This window comes from Dicentrarchus labrax, unplaced genomic scaffold (assembly GCF_905237075.1).
Source record: "Dicentrarchus labrax unplaced genomic scaffold, dlabrax2021, whole genome shotgun sequence".
In the NCBI taxonomy this organism is placed as follows: Eukaryota; Metazoa; Chordata; class Actinopteri; family Moronidae; genus Dicentrarchus; species Dicentrarchus labrax.
Window position 1 is genome coordinate 12,145,176 of NW_026136718.1, and position 23,292 is coordinate 12,168,467.

The window sequence follows — 23,292 nt, forward strand, 5'->3', positions numbered from 1 at the left end:
AGACTATTTATTCAAATAGGATTATCTTCTCTAATCCAATGACTTCAACGCAGGTCCTCCAGCTGAAGGACAATCTGATATGGTGTATGATGTCCAGAAGAAAATAACACTGCTTTAAATTTCACTGTTTTATAAGTTATATATATTATACGTTTTTTAAGTTTTAAGACAGCAGGTTTTGATATCAAAATATCTCCTAAACTGGGTGGTTCTACATCAAGCCTAATGTTGATGCCCTTAAGCAAGCCACTGAATCCATCCTTTGTTTTTTTATGTTTAAACTATGGGGTGTACGTCACTTTTGTAACGGCACTGTGCTAATTTTAGAAGGGAAAGCACGAGTATCACAATTTCCTCCACTTAGACACAACCTTGGAGCTGTGTGTGACAATTAAATCTGTGTTATGTATGGCTCATAGCCTTGATTATGCTGCCACCTAGCGTCAGTCTCAGGCAACTACACGTCTCGTTCATGACATGACGTCACGTTTCCCGAGAATTCAGCCAATCAGCTGTCACTAGCGGAGACGGTTTGAAATTGAAGCGGGCGATGGCGGAAGAGATGAGAGGACAATAATAAACAAAAGCAGCTCTCTTCGCCTGGACATCAGTCATATTTCATTGGAATGGAGTTATGTTCACTTTTAACTAAAATACCGAGCAGTGGCTGCGTCCGTCTTCGACATTTTTCATGTCGTGTATTGTAAGTTAGGTAACCGGAGTGGAGTTGTCGTTAGCTAGCTGACCCTTGAGCTCATCTTAACGTTTTAGTTTTTTTAAACAGCCGACCGCCATGTCGTTATTTAGCGTACAAGCGAGGAAGCACACAGCTTATTATGACCATCTAATGTCAACATCAACATCCAGGACGCCGGGCAGGGAGCGAAAAACGACAGACACAACGCTAGGAAAAAGCGAGAGAACATCCGGAGAGTCTGCGTGTGAAGACAGCAGGTCATCTGATAAAAGCCGACAGGTGAACAGGACTTATGTCGTCTCTGCGCTGTCAAAAAGCGGCAGCGGGCAGCAGACTCCTTACCGTGGCCGACTCACTCTGCAGAGGAGGTCAAGGAGGAAGACCGGGGCTGACACAACGGAGAAGACGATGATTGAAAGCAGCCGGGATACCACACCAGCTCCGGAGAAGAGACTGACCCTGCAGCGTCGGACCAGGACTCCCTCAATGGATAAAAGCGTATACGGGCAGCGTGCGGTCAGCGGCACCGGCCTGCAGCCGACGCCGAAAGTCCTGAGCGAACCAAACGGTAGGGCACCTGGTTTATTCCGGTCTATGAGTTTAAGAGACTCTGCCTCTAAGAGCAAAGGCAAAGAAACTGCTGCTCATGTGGAAACCCATGCGAGGCCGGCGGCCAGCAAGACGCCCTCCTCCTGTGCTTCTTCCTCCATTACTAGGCAGCTAGAGGACCAGGCCCACACCTTTAAAACCCCTACCAAAAAGACCCCGTTTGAGAAAATCGCAGCCAGGAGAGATGTGTTCGAGAGACTGGCGGGGAAAGAAGCTCCTAAACCACTGGCAGCCAAATCTTTAAGTCTAGAGAGGCCCAAATCCCGAGCACAGCAAGCAGAGGACGCAAAGCCCGTCCCAGCTCCTCGGGTCAGCAAGGCCTCCTCAGGTGTGCACAAGACCAGCGCCCCGCTGCAGGTGAGGAAGACCTCCACCTCGAGCCAGAAGGGAGACGCGACCCAGACCAGGACCTCCACTCCTGCTCCAGCCCCAGCATCCACCGAGCAGTCCCTGTCCTGTGCCCTGAGGCAGCATGATTCATTTAAGATGGAGAACAGTGCAGTGACTGTTGCTGTCCGTGTACGGCCTTTCAACGCCAGGTTCGTATATTCAAATTGGCCTTAACTGGGGGGGTAAATTGTGAATGATGTTTGTCAGCATTTTAGGTTCTGTGTCTCCAAAAGTTAGTAGAATGTGTCTAATTCAGCCTGATAAACCAAGATGTAGTGTAATCACATCCTGTGTGATTAAACCATTATTTCTTTTAGTTTTAGGGGACTTCACAAATAAAACACCTTACTAGAGTATAGCAGTGTATTTCAAATGTTGTCTACATTAAATTTAAATTACTCTGTTTACTCCAGTATAGTTGAAAGAATCAGAAAACAGAAAAATAGGAAGCAACTTGATCAATACTTGACACCTTATTTATTTATTTTTTATTTTATTTTTCAAGCAAAAAAACAAACATGTTCCAGTTTCTCAGTTGAATGATTTGCTGCTTTTCGTCTTATGTGATTGTAAAGTTAATATAAGTTTCTGAGTGTTGGTTGAGCACAAGAAGTTTGATATCCTTACCTTTAGAAAATTGTGATTTTTTTATGTTTAATAGGAATGTTCTAAGCTGGAAAATGACTACCAAACTGCGAACAATACACATTAACATTTATTTCTGGTAAACAAAATCCATTTCTGAAATAGTTTTTGTAATACCTCTGCTCTGTTGTAGGGAGAAGGCAGAGAAGGCATTGCAGGTCATCTTCATGAACGGGCAGGAGACTACGGTCCAGCATCCAGACTCCAAACAGAGCTATTCTTTCACCTACGACTTCTCCTTCTGCTCGGTGGATGAGTTTGACCCCACCTTCGCCAGCCAGCGGACGGTGTACGAGACTCTGGGCAAACCTCTGCTGCTGCGGGCCTTCGAAGGGTTCAACACCTGCCTGTTTGCTTATGGCCAAACAGGCTCTGGGAAGTCATACACGTGAGAATTTTTTGGTTTTAGTTTACTACAGTGAACTGTGCACCACTCAAACCCCTCCCCTCTGCTCTCTTCATTTTTTTTGCTATTAAAAAAGCATACAGTTTTAATATGAATTGAAATCAGTCATTCTGATTTGTTTGAAATCATTGTCGTTTAGGATGATGGGCTTTGGCGAGGAGGAAGGAGTAATCCCGCGCTTCTGCCATGAGCTTTTTTGTAGATTGGCCTCCATGGAAAATGAAGAGGTAAAATCTCTCTTACAAGGATTTATCCCTGGTTAAATGCTTAGTTTGTGTTCCTTTACTCAATCATTCTCCAAAAAAAGACTTGAAAGTGTACATGTGTTATTTTGTTTCTGGTCACATTACTCATCAAATTGTCTCTTTTGGGTTGTTACATTTCAGGTCAAATGTCATGTAGAGATGAGCTTCTTTGAAGTGTACAATGAGAAGATCCATGACCTGCTGGTGACCCGGGAGGAGCCAAACCAGAGGAACATGCCTGTAAGTTGTTTGCAACTGACTTTAATACAATCCAGGAAACTACTGGTAGATTTAGGTAAAGCTTGCTTTGCGTGAAATTGGCTGCTGCGTACATTTCCAGATAAACCAGCTACTTTGCATTTTTAGATATGCTAGCTAGCTCATAATGCCGTTGGCCATTTTATATGGTCATTCATAGGGCTTAATACCCTGAGAATATGTACTGTCAAGAAAAAACAAAACAAAAAAAACCCTGTTGATTTTGTGTTTTCAGCTGAGAGTGAGGGAACATCCAGTACATGGTCCGTACGTTGCTGACCTCTCTGCGTAAGAAACCTTTTAAATGTCTTTTGCTGCACTATTCAGTAAAAACCAAAGGAACATTCTCGACTGATTTGAAGGCTTGCTCATGGTGTCATTTCTTCACAGGAATATTGTGAGCTCTTACAATGATGTTCAGGTAAGTTCAAACTGCTGTCAAGACATTTTCTTCTTTTTAGATCCATGGCATTTAGCTGATGCTTGAATGACTTTAAATGAGTGAACAAGTCAGGGTCCAATGTCAGGTGGATTAAGAGCCCAGATGAATTACAGAAATATTTCAACTGAATATGAATGTTTTGAATTTAAAGTGGAGGCGCACCATAAATATAAGTACCTAGCATCAAAGAAATATCCAAAGTCTAGCATTGATAACAGTAATGGCGCTGATAACCACAAGAGAGACGTCACACTAGGAGGTTCAGTTATAATTCACAGTGTCCTTCTTTAGGGTTGGCTGAAGTTGGGCAACAAACAGAGAGCCACAGCAGCTACAGGAATGAATGACAAGAGCTCCAGGTCACACTCCGTCTTCACCCTGGTTATGACCCAGACTCAGGTATGTATCTCAACATCACTGTATGTCACACATCAAACAAACAAACACAAAATAAGTGCATTTAATAATGTATAAATTAGATTAATTCTGCAGTGGCACACTAATTAGCCGCTTATTAGCCTTTGTCATTATGTCATGTGTTTAAGCTGAATGTTGCAGTGTTTCTCTGTGTGCTTGTGTACAGACTGAGTTTGTGGAGGGTGAGGAACATGAGCACAGCATCACCAGCAGGATCAACCTGGTGGACCTGGCAGGCAGCGAACGCTGTAACTCGGCACAGACAAGTGGAGACCGGCTCAGGGTACACACACCGACATTATTCTTTCTTATTGCTGCTCAGATGTGACAAAAAGCTTTTCTCAGTTTCATTTCATTGTGGGTTTTTTTTATTTATTTATTTTGCTCAAATTATATAATCAAATACTATGCAAGCAAATATCTTTTACTAACAAGTTATTTGTCATTTTGGGTCCTGCGATTTATAATGGCCATTTTTCATTCTGACATTTTGAAACCTAAACAATCACTTGAAAAATGGGCTACACAAATCAATAACAATCAATGAATCATTATTGTTATATTGTTATAATTTCTTTGCATTCTTTCATAAAACAACATGTACTTGAAATACAATTTTTGCTGTGTTATTATAGGAGGGTGCTAGCATCAACAAATCCCTCCTTACCCTTGGAAAGGTCATCTCAGCCCTGTCGGATCAAGCACTGACCAGAAAGAAGGTCTTCATACCGTACAGAGAGTCTGTCCTGACATGGTGAGAGATCAGGATGCTTCTACACTGTAGCTGCAATGTTTATTTTTGATCTCTTTTTTTTATTATAATTTTTTTCTTAATAAGAAACAAACAAAAGTGGTCCACATTTTCAGTATACATAGATATTCACAGTGCTTGAATGGAAAATGGAATATATAAATTATACAAATTATAATTTTGTATAACTGAAAATACAATCTTGTTATTGTGTTTGATGAGAGATGTGAGCGCATCTCTAATTTGATTGACCATAAACATTATCCCTGCATTATCTAATCTATAGAGTTTCATTAACTTGCTGTCATTCAATGTTTGGAGAATGTTTCTCTTAGCTCTTTGTCTTTCTGCCTCCTCGGCTTAGGAAACTCTTCATTTTCTTAGAATTTCGTCACTAGGAGCAAATCTCTGTATAAGGAAGTTTTATGAATATGTACGGCCCCAGATTTACAGACTTTCCAAAGAGGACCCTGACCCAGTCCCATTTTATTTCTTTCACAGGCTGTTGAAAGAGAGCCTCGGTGGTAACTCCAAGACAGCCATGATCGCCACACTGAGCCCGGCGGGCAGCAACGTGGAGGAGAGCCTAAGCACTCTGCGCTATGCCCAGCAGGCCCGTACAATCATTAATGTGGCAAAGGTCAATGAGGACACCAGCGCCAAGCTAATCAGAGGTCAGACACTCAAAATATCCACATTCACAAATCTCTTGGACTTAATTGAGCTTTTTTCTTTCTTTTTTTTCTTTTCTTCTAACTGCAATAAGGTTTTTAAAGGACCAGTGTGTAAGGTGGAACGAGGGAGTTGCGATCTGCAGCTACACTCTGGTCCTTTTTAAATCAATGTATTTATCGAACCCTAAACAGTACTAATCAATAGTAAATAATTTTATTATGTTTTTATAAGTATGTTTGTGAACCTGTCTGTACATCCCTGAATCCCTTCAGTTGCTTGTAGCTGAGTTCGATTTTGGACACTTACCGAGTGTTTACTATGGATGTTGCCAGTTGAGGTAGACGTAGCCGAGGTAAGTCCTTGGCTATTATTGACTGAGGAGAGAAAAAAGAAGATAAAAGAATTTTGCCTCTGTGACATCAACTGAGGGGAAGGTGGAGGAGTAACAAAACATCTTGCTGCCTTTTTCTTTTTTTTTTTTTTTTTAGTGTATGCATGCATATACAGCAGTGTAGTATTATTATTATTATTATTATTATTATTATTATTATTTTGGAACCATAATGGGTTTATTTCAGGTTCTTTGTGAACCTGAACATCTGCTATCCTACAACAGCACCACACCTGTATGTCCTTGTTCACAAGGAAAACCAATGATGCCTATACAGAGCAGTGTAGTTACAATAGTCTCTGGCCTCACATGTGTGAGTATTATTTGTGCACTGGAAGAATTTAACAGTACAAAATCATGTCTTGAAGCAACAGAGCATATTTCCTCTATCCTCAATAACTTAATTACATGCATACACACTAATTTGAGTGGCCATTCACTCTCTGTCTTGGTGGTCTGTCTGTCAATTAGCATCGTCTTCATCTGCCTCTCATTGTTTCTGTATGTGAATATCTCTTTATATTTGTGTCTTGCGCTTGATCTCCTTCGCTCTCCTTCTTTCCCACACACCCTCCTGCCTGTCCATCTATCCATCACCAGCTTATTCACTACCCAGTTCAATTAAGGCCTGGCCCTAACCTTGCCTCCAGGCCATATTTATGCACTGTCAGCTGCACATGGCGGCTAACTGTCATGCAAGTATTATTTTTCATAAGATGATTGCCCTGCTGTTTGACGTTTTTAGCAGCAAGGGGAGCTCTTGCTGTGGGGTTTTCTCACATCACCTGTCAGTGTATGATTCTCAAAGTTAATATGACTCAAATATATTACAAATTAGGCCACAGTTGCTTAAAAAATTGTCTTCAATAAGGTCACTGACAAAATTGGAATATTCTCTATATATATCTCTAGCATCTGTTAAAGTCATGTATTAAAATATAATCTGCAATTTCATATTGATTTGTGTTAATTTAAGTGTATATTTGCTCTTAACTGTGATATATATATTTTAGCTTTACAAAGCCTTTGGGACAAACTTTGTGTGTTTTCAGAGTTGAAGGCTGAGGTGGAGAAGCTGCGTGCAGCCCAGATGAGCTCCCAGGGCATTGAACCAGAGCGCGTCAGGCTGTTCCAGCAGGAGATCTGCGCCCTGAGGAACAAACTCTGTCAGCAAGAGAGAGAAATGGTCGAGGCCAACCGGTCAGTATTAGTCCAGTGCTGTAATTATAACTTTTTCATTTTTCTTATTCTGATGCAACAGACCCAGATATTATCTGTCTCCTTTTTGAGCGGGTCACAGTAAATACTGTGTCTGATTAAAACAGTTTAGAGAACCCTCGTATTAAAGTGACGTACATACTCATGTCACAGTCATGATATTTTCTTACAAATGTAAATACAGAATGTTTGCATGAGTTGGTTTTGATTCAGTTGGGAATATCTTAAAGGTCCAGTGTCTAACATTTAGGAGGATTTATTGGCAGAAATGAGATCTAATATTCCTATGGTATGTTTTCATTAGTGTATAATCAGTCTATTAAAGCATTATGGCTAATTTAATTTTTATCTTAATTTCTGGCAGGGCATGGAGAGAGAAACTGGAGCAAGCTGAAATTCGCAAACGTGAAGAGACGAAAGAGTTGCAGGTAATTCTTTTGAGCATAACATTTGTTTTCATTTAATTTATTTTTTTACCTTTTTATACATGAAGTACTTTGCATTTTGCTGTCTCAAGGTTCCCATCCACTGTGTCCAAAAGTACAATAATCCCTTCACCACGCTGACCCTAACAAACCTTGAAACAAGCTGCAATAAATATTCTTGTGTCTGCACACTAATAACAACTGTGTGAACAAAGTGCTCAGAAACTTTCTCTGTCTTTTCAGAAAGCAGGTGTGACATTCAAAGTGGACAATCGTCTTCCCAACCTTGTGAACCTGAACGAGGATCCTCAGCTGTCTGAGATGCTTCTCTACATGATCAAAGAGGGTCAGACCACAGTGGGCAAGCTCAAGTCTGAGTCCAGCCATGACATCCAGCTGACAGGAGCCCTCATTGCTGACCAACACTGGTAAAAATGAGTCGCTGGAGGGATTATACATTACAAAATGCCAGTGGTGGCAGAGCAGAAGTAAACTGTAAAATAGTATGTGGTCTGACGTCTTGTCATATGTCCTTATTCAACAGAATTGCACCGCTGCAGTGATGTTGACATTTTGTTTATCGTTTTGTTTCAGTGTTATAACCAACATCCAGGGCACTGTCAGCGTCACTCCCATGGAAAACGCCAAAACCTTTGTTAATGGAAACCTCATATCTGAATCCACTGTCCTGCATCATGTAAGTACATCAAAAAGATCTAACCCATCTGTTTAGCATTATCCTATGGAGTAACTTATAGTAAGATTATGCAAAGGCTTTCTTTGTACTAATTTGTAATTTTCTCTTAATTAAACCCACAAGCTAAATCAATCACGACCAACCCGTTTATCCATTTTATTAATTAATTTAACTCTTCTCATCTCTGTGGTTATGGTTTCCAGGGAGATAGGGTGATTCTCGGTGGAGACCACTACTTCCGCTTCAACCATCCAGCAGAGGTGCAGTCTGGAAAGCGGGTGTCATGCTGGACAAGTGCAGGCGATGGCCATAAAGACTTTGAATTTGCCAAAAATGAGCTGCTTGCAGCTCAAAGAGCTCAGTGAGTACGAAAAACCTGAGCAAAAAAAAAAAACACTTCACCGGCCATCCTAATCTTTTAAAAAAAATGCTGTTTCAGAGCAACATCTATTTATCTAATAATCAAAATCGTCACTCCCTTAATCCATCTTTGTGTGTCCCAGGCTGGAAGCAGAAATTGAAGAAGCCCATTTGAAGGCGAAACAGGAGATGATGCAGGGAATCCAAATGGCAAAAGAGGTGGCCCAGAAGGAGCTATCAGACCAAAAGGCACTTTATGAAGACAGGATCCGAGGCCTGGAGAAAGAGCTGGTACACAAAACTTCCTCTGGGCATTCTCTTTCATTTATGATCGTTTTAGGGGATCTTAACTATTAAATGATGTCCATTTGCAAGGAACTATAGTGCTGACCAATGTACTTTTTGTTGGTATTGACATTTTGACATTTCTTTTTAGCTGTTCTGCTCTTGTAGTTATTGGAAATCAGTTTGCATAAAGGTGTGACCAAACTGACAAAACTATAATTACAAATTGAAATCATCAAGTATACTTTTTTAAATCTTGTATACAATATTATATTATTAAAGAACCATCAAATAGTTCTTATCATGTATAATCTTTTTTGTATATCCCTACACCCAGTCAATGTGCGCAACCAATGCTAAATAATGCCAAAATATAATTCATTCAGAATGTGGAGACTGAGCGGAAGCGTCAGCAGGAGTTGGACCAGCAGAGGGTGGCCAGCCAGATGGCAAAGCTGAAAATGGCCAAGCTGGAGCTTGAGCAGGAGGTGGACACCCACAAGACACGCCTCCGCCTGCACATGGAGGCCCAGGTCAGAAGCCAGAACTGCACTTGGGAATGTTAAATTTCCTTCTCGCTTTAATGAAGTTGGCTCTTTTAGGTTCCTGGAAAGTTTTTATTGTGCTGGGCAGGTTTTGCTCGGTCAAAAAAAAAAAAAAAAAAAAAAAAAAAAGGGGGAAATTACTCCCACACACACAAAGTTGTCTACTCTGCTTTGTCCTGCTATTGATGTCTATCAGCCTTTTAAAAAGGTTTGAATAGAAAATTGAACAGTTTTACAGATCTCATTTCTTGCCCTCACACTGGGGAGCGAATCCCATTTTTTCCCCCTGCAAGAAACGGGTGCCAGGGTATTGGGTGGTAGAGCAGCAGTATCTAAGAGAAGATTTTAAACAGATCTTATTTCATTCAGCTTTTGGCATTTGTGTAAGGAAAAACTGGATCATACCTGTAACTGTAAATGTCATGAAAACATCTCCTTCATTTGCTCATTCAGGATTACTGATTATCTAAAATTAGCCAGAGACTGGGTTTTATGTTTAACTGACGGGCCATTTGGGATGTGTTTTGAGTCGTGGTAAAGCTTGGCACTTGGCAAAATGTTTTGGCCTAGTTGTTTTTAATATTGTGTACATTCACCATGATTCACTCCAGGCGATGGAGGAACACCATGTGCGTCAAGCGAAGATTGTTGAGGCCCTGGAGGCAGAGAAGAGGAAGATCAGCAAAGAGCTTGAGGAGATGCAGAAGAAACGAGCCATGAGAGAAAATCACACTCCCCGAAATGGTGAGAGCTTTCAAGTCACTGCTGAGTACATATTGGAGTTGGGAACCAAAATAACAATTCACACCATGTAAGTGGAGTACCAGATGGGTGGGGTTCATCTTTTTAAGCCACACACATTAGAGTAGAGAGAGTTTGCCAAGACGTGACATAAACACTGGACTTCACATCAATTTAATAGGAGCAAACATGGAGGCAGAGAGGCCATAGAACTTAGCTCATTTAGTAATTTACTGACCAGTGATAAACTATTCTACATATGCATGGTGATTACTCTGCAGTACTGCTGTGCAATGTATACAAAGAATTTAAATGTAACTTTGCATAATTATACAATTGAATAGACATATCTTTAGTGGAACAGAACACTACAATGTATCTTTGTATTTATCTTCTTACTCTTCTTCCCCCTTGCATAGACATGCCTTATACGTGTCGCTCACTCAGGCCAAAGACAGAGGAGTCAAGGAGTTCTTATTACTTACAGCCACATTTATAGATGTTCTTGTTGCAGAGTCTGTCATGTCAGGCTGAAATAAAGACCATTTAAGCCAGATGCTCTTTGACCGGGGGCTGTTGGCTGTGGTGAAGTTATGTGTTTCATTTCTTTATTGCAGCTCCTCCACAGTGGGATACCATGAAGTTGTCCCTGATGATTGAGGAAGCCAATAAGATCAGTGCTAAACTTAGGAAAAACACAGTCTTCAGCAGGTATGAAGACTGCGCGAACAGTTTACATATGTGATTTATTAGACATTAATGTTAACAGGCCCAGTTTGGAAGAAGGTATTGTCTTCACTAAAAATAATTTGACTCTCCTCTCTTGTAGACACGAAAGCTCTGACGAGAACCTGGAGCAGGGTGGTCTGCTACAGGTGCGGGTTCAGAACACAAAGCTGGGAATCTCAACTTTCTGGAGCCTGGACAAGTTCCAGAACAACATGGCTGCCATGAGGGAACTCGAGCAGGTCTGCCTTGAATCAGTTTTGCCTTCCAAGTCGTCAATTGTTTTGAGTTCACAATTGTTTTAAGGTTTTAATGTCTTTAAAACTTCAAAAAGACATGCAATTCTTAATGTGTTTTGACACCTGACTAATTCAAATGTTACTCTCATTGAAATGAAAATGGGAGTAAAACAGAGCTCATTCCTGGTGTGGAAACTTTTGTAATGACAGTTTCCTCCACCTGTCTAAATATTTGCAAATTAAATGAATTGTGAACGCCAATTTGCCGTTAGTTGCAATGAGTAGACATGTGATCGAGCTGATAAACTATCGACACGTACCAACAAAATGCTTGAAATTTCACAGGAAGCTTGTGCATACTTGCTTATTTAATTTTAGTGCTCTAGTATATCAGTGCTCTAGTAAGCTGATGTATGATGCCTGTTGAGTGAAGCATATTCAACCAGCCAGCCTGTCTGTTCCTCATTCTGCATATTCAGAGTCTGACATCAGTTCAAGTGCAATTGCCAATTTCCCAGGCATATGACCTTATTTACAGTCTAGAATTGGTTGTTTAATGCTTGAAAGAGGGATGCTGCCTCACTTTGCTGCGTTTTTCTCATTAAGTTGAGTAAATGAAGACTTGGCATGTCAGCAATAGTTTACTCTCCGCAGGGGGATTCCACCTCTAAAGATGACGATGTGTTTTATGACCCCGATGATGAGTGGGAGCAAGATATATCGGCCTCCTCTGCTTCCACCTCCTCCTTCTCACGCAGAAGGTAATTATCCAGCTCTTCCTCTCTTCTCCTAGCCATCAATCCCTCTTTCCAGCACCTGACATTTACATTAGATTTCAGAGACTTAATTGGTATTCTTGTCCAATCACTTGGAAGGTGTAAGTGTTCACACACTAAAGTGTTTTTGAGAGAAGTACAGGACAGTCTCTGCGACTGTCCACCATACTTGTTTACAGTACCAGAGCTTAGCTGACAGTGCTTTTGCCTTAGAGTGTGTGGGTGTTAAACCCGCAGCCCTCATGCTCAGCTGAACTTACAGCCTCTGTTAATGTGAACAATGCCTTTGACAAAAAAATGATTTTCCGTGTTCCATCCACATACCTTTCAACTTTCCATATACATCCATTTGCCCAACAGTTTGGAAGATTTTGGTTATTTTCACAAAGTCCTCCTTGTTTCCACAATGTGATTTACAACCCAGCACATATTTTTGACATTCGACACATCCTTCTTTCTCTCGTGAAAAGTTGATGTGAAGTTTGCTGCCCACAGAATATTTCCCTCTTTATTCTTTTTCCTCTGTTTATTAATTTAATTTCCATGAAGGCCAGGCCAAGGAGTTTAGAAAAGGAAAGGGCACTAAGGGTCTCTGTGTTTCTTCCACTACAACCCACAACCAAAACATGCACACACAGCACCTATGGTACATGCAGAACCCCCAACATTTTCCCCTAACATTGTTGTTATTCTTGTCAAGCATGTTTATGGTGCTCCTGGTGGTGCCCGAGTTAACAGCAGACCAGCCAAATGAAACATGGCACAGGCTCTGTGGTTCCTTCATCCCTTCTTTCTCTCTCTGAGTCCATTAAACCCATGTCTAAGCCTTATAGCCACAGTCCTGGTTGTTTACTAATCTTCACTTCTGTAGTTTGTTCATAATAATGAAAATGTATTCCTTAGGAGTTAAACATGCATCTTTGAAAAATAACACAGATGTCTGATTGTGCCATTGCTTATGATGTGGTGGCATCTAATGGTGTTACAGATTGCAACCAACTGAATACCGCTCCCCATCCAAGTGTGAAGTAGAAACTACAGTGGTTGTGAAAAACACAAAAGGCCCTATCTAGAGCACTGTTTGTTTGGTTTGTCTGTTCTGGGCTACTGTAGAAACATGGCAGACTCTGTAGAAGAGGACCTGCTCCATTTGTAGATATCGGTATAAACATCTCACTCTTAAGGTAACAAAAACACACCGATTGTTTTATTTTCAGGTGATTAGGCACTAATGAAAACATACCTATGAATATTAAATTCCATTTCTGGCAATAGATCCTCTTAAATGTAACACACTGGGTCTTTAAAATCAGATTTCCTTAATGTAGTCTGTCTCCAATCCCCTCCCCAACAACATCAGCAAATAAATTCTAGTGTTCAAAACCATTGAGGAAATCCACACAAAAATACATTACAGGCAGTACAGAGAATAACAGAACAGTGGTTCAGTTAAAAAAGTAATGGGATGACAAACTTGCAGACAAACCTTGAGCTGCAGTGAGTATGGGTTTTTGTACCCGCTGCTGTACTAAACAACCTTTTGAATTCTACAGTCTAAGTACAGTGGAGCACGAAGTCATTCTGAATGAGAGCATCAGCATGCCTAATAATTATGAATGTTAATGTTAATATAAACTGTTGGCAGGGTACTCACAGGGTTTTGCTTTGCATGGTTTGTTTGCCATCAGGAGCAGGAGCTTGTTGAAGAGCAGGAGAATCTCAGGGCGCCTCTACGAGATCCGGGTCCATCCGATTCAAAGCCTTCACAACAGCTCCTCACAATCTGCTGGTAAGGCACTGAACAAAATGACTTGAAAATGTTCTGCTTTCTGATTAACACCATATTTTAAATAGCCATTGTCACATGAGGCAGATTTTTTAGCAGGTCTTTTTTTTATAATTTTTTGTTACTTAACTTTTTATTGAGTTTTCACATGCATATAGACAAAACAGTACAGCAAATAAGATACAAATTAAAATAACAATAGTAATAACACTAACAAACTGTCTGGAGATGATCCACTATTCAGTCCACTGTTCCATTTGGCATTTGTTCAGTTGGTGTCACGTCTCATATAAATGTTCCATTTTTCCCAGTTCTTTTCAAATACATTCTCTTTGACTCTCAAAAGGTATGTCAATTTTTCCATAACAAAGGTTTCCTGGACAATTTCCAACCACTGGTTCTGTTTTGGGATATTTACATTGAGCCAGTTTCTTGTGACCACTTTCTTACTGGCTGCAAGGAATACTTTAGTCAAGTACAGATCTTCTTTCATTACAACCTTCTCAATATTCCCAAGGTACATCACTGGACAAGTACTTGGGATTTCATATCCCAAGACATTTTTTACAACTAAATTAACATTTTGCCAGTATGTCCTCATTTTTGTACAGTTCCAGAAGATATGTGCATGGTCTGCTTCCACACTCCCACACAGTCTCCAGCAGTTTTGCTGTATAGCGAGTTGCCTTGATTTTATTTTTGGTGTTATAAAATAGCGAGTTAGGTTTTTCCAGCAGAACTCCCTCCATATTAATGAATTTGTAGATGTACATTGTGTCTAGCACATGTGATACCATTCCTCCTCTTGTATTTGGATCTTTAGTTCTGCTTCCCATTTTGCTTTTATATAGAGTTGATTCCCCCCTGCTCTCATCCAAAGCTTGATAGAAAGCAGAGATGGGCCGAGACCCCTTCTGTTTGTATGAATCCATAAGTCTTTTTTATAATTTAGTTTGAGATGGGGAATAGTTATCAGGAAATATGTCAAGTGTCAACAATCAACACACAGTATTTACCGGAATCTAATATAAGCTTTGGTGAACTTGCACAGTGCACAGAAACCTGGTTTTGATGTTTAGAGGGCCAGAAGGGTACAGGTTGTTTTATCTGCACAAAACATGTACATTTGTAAGATGCTACACAGATTAAAAATTGGGGAAATAAATGCAATGATTCCATATAATATAAAAACTAGGTCCTACACTTGTTTTTGTGAAAGTGAATTTTTGCTATCTAGTCTTTTCTTGTGAGGTCATCTCTGCATGCCCCAACTCTTCACTGTGTCTGTCCCAGGACTAATGGGTGTGGTCAAACCACCCTCCACCCATTCCATCAGCACAAACTCTGCAATGCCTGGCATCTGCAAGGAGCTTATTGGCCATTCAGTCGCCCGTTTGCGTGGTTGTAGTGGGACCGAAGAGACCATGGCAGACAGACTGGCCTCTGATCTGCACCTGGTGTATATGGCGGTCTCGACCATATCTGAACTATATGACAGCCTGGATGATGACAACCAGGAAAACGGTGAGATTCAACCTAGAATTCTGTCTTTTATGAGTGAGAAAAGCAAGGTAATTGGGGTCCAAATAAGTAAACAAGTTGGTTCTTCTGTTTTAATTAGTTAGTAGTTAAAGTTTATATAGTTAACTACAGACAGGTAATGGGTCAAAAGAAGATCACTTTGCATATTATTTTTCTTTGTAATTGTAATCAGGTAATTTGCAGACTATTTTGAAAGGCCCAGGATTACCTTTTCTCTTTTTTTTGCTTAACTGTGAACCAAAGGTGGGCCGAACTGTAAATATGGCTTTTTCTCCTGCAGTGTTTATGTGTAACTTGGTGGCTCAGACTCAGCTGGTCAAGGCTACCACAGCCATAGAGAGCGCAGTGTTCGTTACCATGCAGTGGTTGGCCAGTGTTAAACCCTCCTCAGGCCTGCTTTACACCATTGCTGAGGAACTCAAGAGCCAAGTCAAGAAGATGGGAGGATTCTTCCAGCTGCTTATTCAGGTAAACCCCAAAAAGTAGACTGCATAAATGGCCATGCAGCGACATTATATTGTGTTTTTCATGGCAATTGCAGTATATAAATTAGTTGAAAAGAGTGCAAAATGTTAGCTGAAAAATAATTTTCAATTTAGTGTATTTTGGACAGGGGGTGGCTAATCAAAATGCACAGCATTAATTGACGTGTCTTAGCTCTGAGCTGTTTGAGCTCTGTCTATGGAAATGACCAAGCGGAGGGAATTCTCAACCTTGAGCCCCAAACAGAACATGAATATATGGAGAAAAAAAAATCTAAATTCCTTACCAGCCTCAGCCCCTAAACACACAATTTTCCTCTCTCACTCCTGATTTTTCACATTCTCTAGCATTTTAATTTATTTTCTGACCCCTTCAGACTATGTCGACCGTTTTGTTGGCTTGCTTGCATTGATTTACTGTTAAATCAATTTTAATTCAACTTGTTTGTTTGTGCTGACTTGATGTTGACTGAAAATGAAACTTTTCTCCCCATCCAGGGTTGTGAATCTGAGATCACGTCAATGGTAACAGAGGCACGGAGGAAGAGCGGTCAGTGCCTGGATGCAGCATTGCTTGCACTCAGCCACCTGGCGGCAATGACAGGCATGCAGCTGAATGCTATGGAGTGGGGTGCCCAGGCCACAGGCAAGGTAACACCACCATTAATACCACAGCAGCTGCTATCCCTGTCAAAGCTCTGGGGTCCACAATAATCAAGCCCCATTCCACAATACTGGAGAATGGAATATTCGCTGTGTGGATCTCGGAACAAGGAACATTACAGGGTGGGAAATTGTTGAGGATCAAGGATACAGCATGTTTGATTTTGATGTGCAAGTGCAGTGGTATCTCGTTATGTTGTGTAAACGGAGGGAAATGTTAAGAAATGTTTGGAATTCAGAGTTAGTCTTTTTTTAAAGGTCTACAGCATTTAGTGCAAGGAGGGTGGTAAAGGACATGATACAATTCTGTTGTATTGTTTTCTCTTCTGTTTAGTTTTATTCAATACAGTGATTAGCATATATCTATCACATTTGTGTGCTTGTATTAGTTTTTATTTTAGTTTTTTTTACTTTTACCCTTTCCTGAAAAAGCAGTCAAAACAACCACAGGGTATATCATAAGTATATTCATAACTGAACCAAAGAAAGAAACTCACTTACAGAACCTCCACTTTGAAAGACTCAGACAGGTGATCTCTGGAACATGTAGTGTAATGAGCAATTATCATTGAAAACCAAATATTTAAAAAACTAAGAAAAGGGGACTGAGGAGGAGAGAGCGATTAATCAACCAGTCCGATATTAGATTATTGCAGAAATGTCACATTGGTGTATATGTTGGCTGATAAGTAACAATACATTGTAGTACAGAATTGCCATGCTAGGTTTGAGGTCATTTAAAAAACAGTGCCACATTTGTTTTGCGAGTTTCTCCATCGCACTTGGTTGAGTCTAGGGGTTTCAGTTGGTTGCAGTCTGCAATCTCACCTCTAGATGCCAGTAAATCCTAAATTGTTTTAAAAACAAAATCAGTATCAAGATTGATTGTCTTTATCAGACTTTTCTTTAAATTCTCAAATATCAGGATCTATTGGCCTCAAACATCCAATATCAGTCAGGCTTTACTCCTCATTTTCTGTTTTAAACCATCACCAATATCTTTGTTTGTTGTGTTAATTGTATTTTGTAGCTCTTGGTGACTGACCAGAAAAGTGCTATCACAAATATGATTTGTTCATACACAATTGCATCTTTTCAGCAATCCATTGTCATGTGCCTGCTAAAGGGGACCAAGAAAGGCGTCCACTCTCTCTTAGAGGACTCCCTCATCATCACCAGAGAAATGCTGAGAGAGGCTCAGTTGTCCTACCCCAGAAACCCAGTAAGAGATCATAACCAGGCTATCTCATTCATTGTAGGGGAATTAAATTTTTGAATCATCCTATCACACAAGTTGTCTTGGTTATGTCATTGGATTTTGTGTTGATAATTTACTTTCCATAAAGGTGTTGGTAAATATTCTTTAATTCTAGGTGTCATCATTGATAATCCACCTCTGTTTACAGGTCCTGCAGAGCCTAAAATCCAAGATGCTTGACTTAGCCCGTGCTCTGCAGAGCTACATGCATTGCCATATCATGGTGAGTTTCAGCAGCGAAATCTACCACAAAATACCTCTTCCTTTACTAATCTTCACTTCTGTAGTTTGTTCATAATAATGAAAATGTATTCCTTAGGAGTTAAACATGCATCTTTGAAAAATAACACAGAAGTCTGATTGTGCCATTGCTTATGATGTGGTGGCATCTAATGGTGTTACAGATTGCAACCAAATGAATACCACTCCCCATCCAAGTGTGAAGTAGAAACTACAGTGGTTGTGAAAAACACAAAAGTCCCTGTCTAGAGCACTGTTTGTTTGGTTTGTCTGTTCTGGGCTACTGTAGAAACATGGCAGACTCTGTAGAAGAGGACCTGCTCCATTTGTAGATATCGGTATAAACATCTCACTCTTAAGGTAACAAAAACACACAGATTTTTATTTTCAGGTGATTAGGCACTAATGAAAACATACCTATGAATATTAAATTCCATTTCTGACAATAGATCCTCTTAAATGTAACACACTGGGTCTTTAAAATCAGATTTCCTTAATGTAGTCTGTCTCCAATCCCCTCCCCAACAACATCAGCAAATAAATTCTAGCGTTCAAAACCATTGAGGAAATCCACACAAAAATACGTAACAGGCAGTACAGAGAATAACAGAACAGTGGTCCAATTCAAGTAATGAGATGACAAACTTGCAGACAAACCTTGAGCTGCAGTGAGTATGGGTTTTGCACCCGCTGATGTACTAAACAACCTTTTGAATTCTACAGTCTAAGTACAGTGGAGCACCAAGTCATTCTGAATGAGAGCATAATTAGCATAAAATACCTCTTCCAAACTGGAATTTTTATTTATTAATTCAAAATGCTTGAAATACACTTAACCAGAAAATGACACGACACAACACATTTTGTTCTCCAAGCTGTACTTTTGTGGATGTATATTTTTATTACTTCATTGTCTAAACCGTAACTCCCCTTTTAAAATAATTTATTACCCTTTACAGTTTCATGATGTTTCATATTCTAGTTTGCCAATAATTTATTTCTACATAAGAAATTCAGAATTTTGACATTTATAAATTAAAGAATTCGATTAATGGTATCACCTATTGGCTATCTGCGGCTTCATTACAAAAACTACTGGTAATTATTTGGGTAGACTGTGTCTGAAAGACCGAATACATGCTCAACAAAGCTTCCTTGGATATGTAAAGGTTGAAAAACAATCTTCCATCTTGACACAGGCTTAAATGTCACAGATTAATACCCACACCCACAGCAGGCCTGTTAAAGATGCCACTCACCCTTTATTGCTCCTGTAAAGCTCAATGCTCTGTAGGCTTATCTCTCTGCAGTCGTCCCTCGACGATCGTTCAGGTAATGAATGTGTTGAATGAAGTGGCATCAGTCACAGCTAACAGGCTTGTTTGCCGTTATCTTAGCCACACAAACTAGCAGTTTTTTTTGTTAAAACCAATCATTGACACATATAGGCGCAGGGGCATTTTGCTGCCCACAGTGTTATTGTAGTCAAATAAACCTGAGTTATAGCCTGAGGCATCTTCTTTCATGTAACCAAGGACTGTACACGTGCATAATTGTCGATATAAACGCATCTATAAATGTCTACTGTTGTAGACGTTGTCATTTACTGAACCCAAAAAATGGTGCTCTTATAGTTAATGTACCACCTTTTTTAGAAAAGGGCGATTCAAATGTTGGTTATAAATGGGGGAAAGTGGCTTTTTTAAGCAGTTATGAGATTGCCATTACACTTTGTGGTCAAAATGTAACACATTTATGTTGTTTTATTTAAGGAAAATGTAGAAACAAACGTATTAAACCCAATAATTTGTTAAAGAAGTTAAACATGAGTGAAATAGCTTGTTTATTGAACTGGGTGCTGGAGTAAAGGATATGGCACAACATCTTCTGCTGTGTGCTGTAGTAAACTGGGAAGGAGGCTTTTAGGTTTAAGTCATAGAAAAGGACACATCACCATGGAAGCCCTTCATTCGGTGACATCATTTGCAACTGTGTGTGTATGTGCATGTGTTTGCATGCATCTGTCTCTGGTTCAAGTCCAATTGGGAAAAAGTAGTTGGAGGATATTAGGATAAGATCATATGTTGAGTATCACTCCCTCGAGCCATTACTGTTGGTGCTACTAAGAACTCTTTAGTGGTTAATAACTGAGAAAGGGGAATTTTTCTTAAGAAATTATATATTGTCCAAGGGTGTGATATTTCATGTGTATGTGTTTATGCGTTACATTTAGTACTGTTTATTTGTTCTGTCTTGTATTCACTTTTGGGTGTGTTCATGTTTTCAAACAGGCAAGGGACGCTGACCCAGAGGAGGTGGATGAGGGGGAGGAGGCCTCAGCTTCTCATTTGCAGGGACTGAGGACCGCAGCCGCCAAGCTGTTCCAGCTGAACCAGGCCATTAGACAGCTGCATTCCTCTCTGTCTGCCGCCCTGCGAGGTGAAGCCCTCTGTCATACTTTACACCACTTAGAAAATGCTGTCTCTTGCATCAAAGTATGTAGTTCTTATGTATAATGCACTGTTACGCAGTGTGGATTTATTGGGTGTTTCATAACAGCTTTGCCTGTGTCTCTGCCAATCAGAGCTTCTTCAGTTTTATAATATGGCATTAAAGCTATAGTTGTTTTTCATCATCACTGATGTAATATCTGTGTTCTGGCAAAGTGACTGGCAGCATGGACAAAAGTACCCTCAACAAAATAAACCAGATTATTGTTGTTGTCTGTGTCACTCCTTCTACCTGACTGTCACTCTCCTTCCAGGAAAAGACAGAGACTCCAACCTCAGCAGCTGCAGAGAGCTGATCTCCTCCTCTGCCAAGGCTGTTGATGAGCTGATCACTGGTCTGTCCAAGGAGGTAGCACTGACGCTGTCCCTGCAGCTTCCCTGTCTTCAGAGCGTCATTGATGCACGAGACGAGCTCTACTCTGCCCTGCAGTCCCTGTCCTCCTGGAACCAACAGGGAGCTGGAGAAGGCAGAAGCTCTGCCGCTTCAGATAAGAGCGCAGAAGATGAAATGTTAACTAAAGAGAGTGCTACCACTTACAGTGCTGTTAGAAATCAAGTCGTGAGTAAGATAGTGTACTCTCTCCCCTCTGGTGCGTCGTCCAAAGGCAGCCCACACTGGGTGTGATGTGCATTTGTACAATGTTTTATCCTTCATGATGCACTCACATCGTGTACGATTTACTGTAGAAATGAACTGCTGATATCTTGAAAAGTTTGAAGTGAGCTTGCTGCTGGTAATAACAAGTGGGTCATACAACAGCCACTGCAGAGACTTCTTTAGTGTCGCCATCCAAGTTGATAAAAAGTGTTATATTAACATACAACCTACTCTGCTTTTTAAATATATCTAAATATCTGCATATTTTCATGGGCTATTTTTTTGGATTACAAAGAAAATCATAAATGCAGGCAAACAAAATAATTCAATATGTTCCAACTAGAGCAATAATTCCTATCACTGTGTCACTTCTGATAGGGTGTAAAAAGCACTACTGTCAAGATGTGTTGTTGGTGTGTAGTACGCCCTTGCCTCATTCCCTGTCCAGGCGCGTAGGAGAAACTATGATGGTTGCATAAAACCTGAAAGGCCCTATCTACAGCCAGTGTTTGGGTTATCCGTTCAGGGCTACTGTACAAACGTGATGGTTCAACATGGCAGTGTCCGTGGAAGAGGACCCACTCTAACTCCAGTTATCATTTGCTACTAAGAGCATTAAAGATATTTTGGATACAAGTATTAGAACAAACACTTCACTCACCAGAATGTGCAGTTTAATGAGGTCACTCATGATGGGTAAATACCATTAGGCACAGTTGGCTGTAAGGAGAATGTTCACTTGTGCTGTACCAGGCCTCTTACGTTGTACTATATTTTTCAGAGGACTCTAAATTATTGTTTGTTGCTTTTTTTTTTTTTTTTAAATGAATTCAAACATGAAAGATTTCACTATGCAGCAGCACAGGTAGTGTTTTTGAGGAAAGAAAAGAAAAAAATAATGAAAGGCATTCTGACCTTCTCCGCTGTATTCTTCTTTCTTGTATGAAGCTATATTTGGTTCTCATATTTTCATAAAGTCTTTTATGTTGTTATAACGCGTCCTGCAACAATTTGCACTCCAGAGAAAATTGTGTACTTAGTGTTTCTTCTTAATACATGTACTTTAACAAAGTGGTATTTTATGTCCTTTCAGTATTTTTGTATCACTGGGTAAAAATTTCATGTCAAAATAATGGATCAACTTGTACTTCTGCAATAAATGCATGTGGCTTGATTTGACAAGGACCCAAACCTTTCATACTGCAGGTCACCTTCCAGTAAAGCATGGACTCCTGGTGAAGACTGCGCCTATAAGGAGAAGATTGATTGATTTATTTATTTATTAGTTGTTAATACTGGAATACAGCTCAGTTTACATTATAAACGTTTCACATTTATCAAAACAGTCATATACACATTCCTTAAATGGGCTACCTTGGAGTGAATTAAATACTGAAATTACAGATTTACACATATATTCACCTCTAATACATTATGTGCTTGGAATTAATGGTTATTAAGTTTATTTGCCTGTCTCTGAGAGTGAAACCTGCTAATTACATGATTATTCTCTTACACATTCATCCTTACTGTGTTCATTTATATGGAAATAAACTGTGGCATAATTATTACTTTACTAATATTACTGTGATATACGAAGAACAGATATTAGTGTAACATACTAATATAAATGGGAGTCTCTGTACCTTAGTTTGGGAGTTATTGCATCAGACTAAAGGATCCCAAACTGTATTATTATTTTTATATCATAAAGTCCTAGTTGATTAATGGGTTCATATTCATTCGTGCATTAAGTCATCGTGCAAGCATCTAGCTACTACCAGACACTCGGGAAGCTACTCAAGGGCCCCGGAAGGGTCCCAGAACCCTAGTTTTGGTAACCCTCTGCTCCGCTGCTGCAGGTTACACCCACTCCCAGCTTCCTCTGCATCCTCCCTTCATGCTCTCTGGAGTCTACGAGGGTTCCTTCCCTCCTTTAGTGGACTGAAGAGAGCGCAGCTTAGAAGAAAACATACGTTGAGTAACTTTAACTTTAAAATCGGTGGACTTGAAAATAAAACGCTTAAAGGAGTGGTTGCATGCTGCGTTCAGAGACACGACGCGACTGGAATGAGAAGACGCGCAAAAAAGTTTTTAAATCGAATAATTCAGGTAGGCTTCAAACAACCCACTCCTATTGGCTTTTACGTTTGACCAACATAAGAAAGCAAAGTACCTTCAAATTGAATTAAATTCTCAACTAATGTTTTGTTTTTTTCAGGATGCACTTGTTATTGTTGCCCAATTTAGGCCTGCTTGTAAGTACTTCATCTTT

The 23,292-nt window shown here is 40.0% G+C and overlaps 2 protein-coding genes across 4 annotated transcripts in view; both read left to right on the plus strand.

The window, feature by feature from the left end:
• The first annotated feature begins 498 nt into the window (after positions 1-498).
• Positions 499-22,199, plus strand: kif14 (kinesin family member 14). The gene is made up of 29 exons (XM_051377288.1): positions 499-1,845; positions 2,475-2,729; positions 2,887-2,974; positions 3,134-3,232; positions 3,486-3,538; positions 3,641-3,671; positions 3,984-4,091; positions 4,276-4,392; positions 4,745-4,863; positions 5,362-5,534; positions 6,979-7,126; positions 7,509-7,572; positions 7,813-7,997; positions 8,164-8,266; positions 8,470-8,627; positions 8,770-8,917; positions 9,298-9,444; positions 10,068-10,200; positions 10,815-10,908; positions 11,027-11,165; positions 11,817-11,923; positions 13,627-13,727; positions 15,018-15,248; positions 15,547-15,734; positions 16,247-16,399; positions 17,511-17,633; positions 17,818-17,892; positions 20,201-20,348; positions 20,674-22,199. Exons 1-29 carry the CDS (start codon positions 794-796, stop codon positions 21,042-21,044), a joined length of 4,911 nt encoding a protein of 1,636 aa, XP_051233248.1. The 5' UTR covers positions 499-793; the 3' UTR covers positions 21,045-22,199.
• A 746-nt stretch (positions 22,200-22,945) lies between these two features.
• LOC127349864 (adhesion G-protein coupled receptor D2) overlaps positions 22,946-23,292 on the plus strand; it is an 85,577-nt gene continuing 85,230 nt past the window's right edge. For all 3 annotated transcript variants that reach the window (XM_051375891.1, XM_051375892.1, XM_051375893.1), the window contains exons 1-2: positions 22,946-23,129; positions 23,239-23,275. In XM_051375891.1, coding sequence (XP_051231851.1) covers positions 23,240-23,275 — 36 coding nt within the window. In that variant the 5' untranslated portion in view covers positions 22,946-23,129; position 23,239. The remainder of the gene's footprint in view (positions 23,130-23,238; positions 23,276-23,292) is intronic.

Coding starts and splice junctions, on each gene's coding strand:
- kif14 (XM_051377288.1), top strand. CDS start 794: ATGTCGTTATTTAGCGTACAAGCGAGGAAGCACACAGCTTATTATGAC. Junction 7,573..7,812: donor AAGAGACGAAAGAGTTGCAG/GTAATTCTTTTG, acceptor CTGTCTTTTCAG/AAAGCAGGTGTGACATTCAA. Junction 11,166..11,816: donor CCATGAGGGAACTCGAGCAG/GTCTGCCTTGAA, acceptor TACTCTCCGCAG/GGGGATTCCACCTCTAAAGA.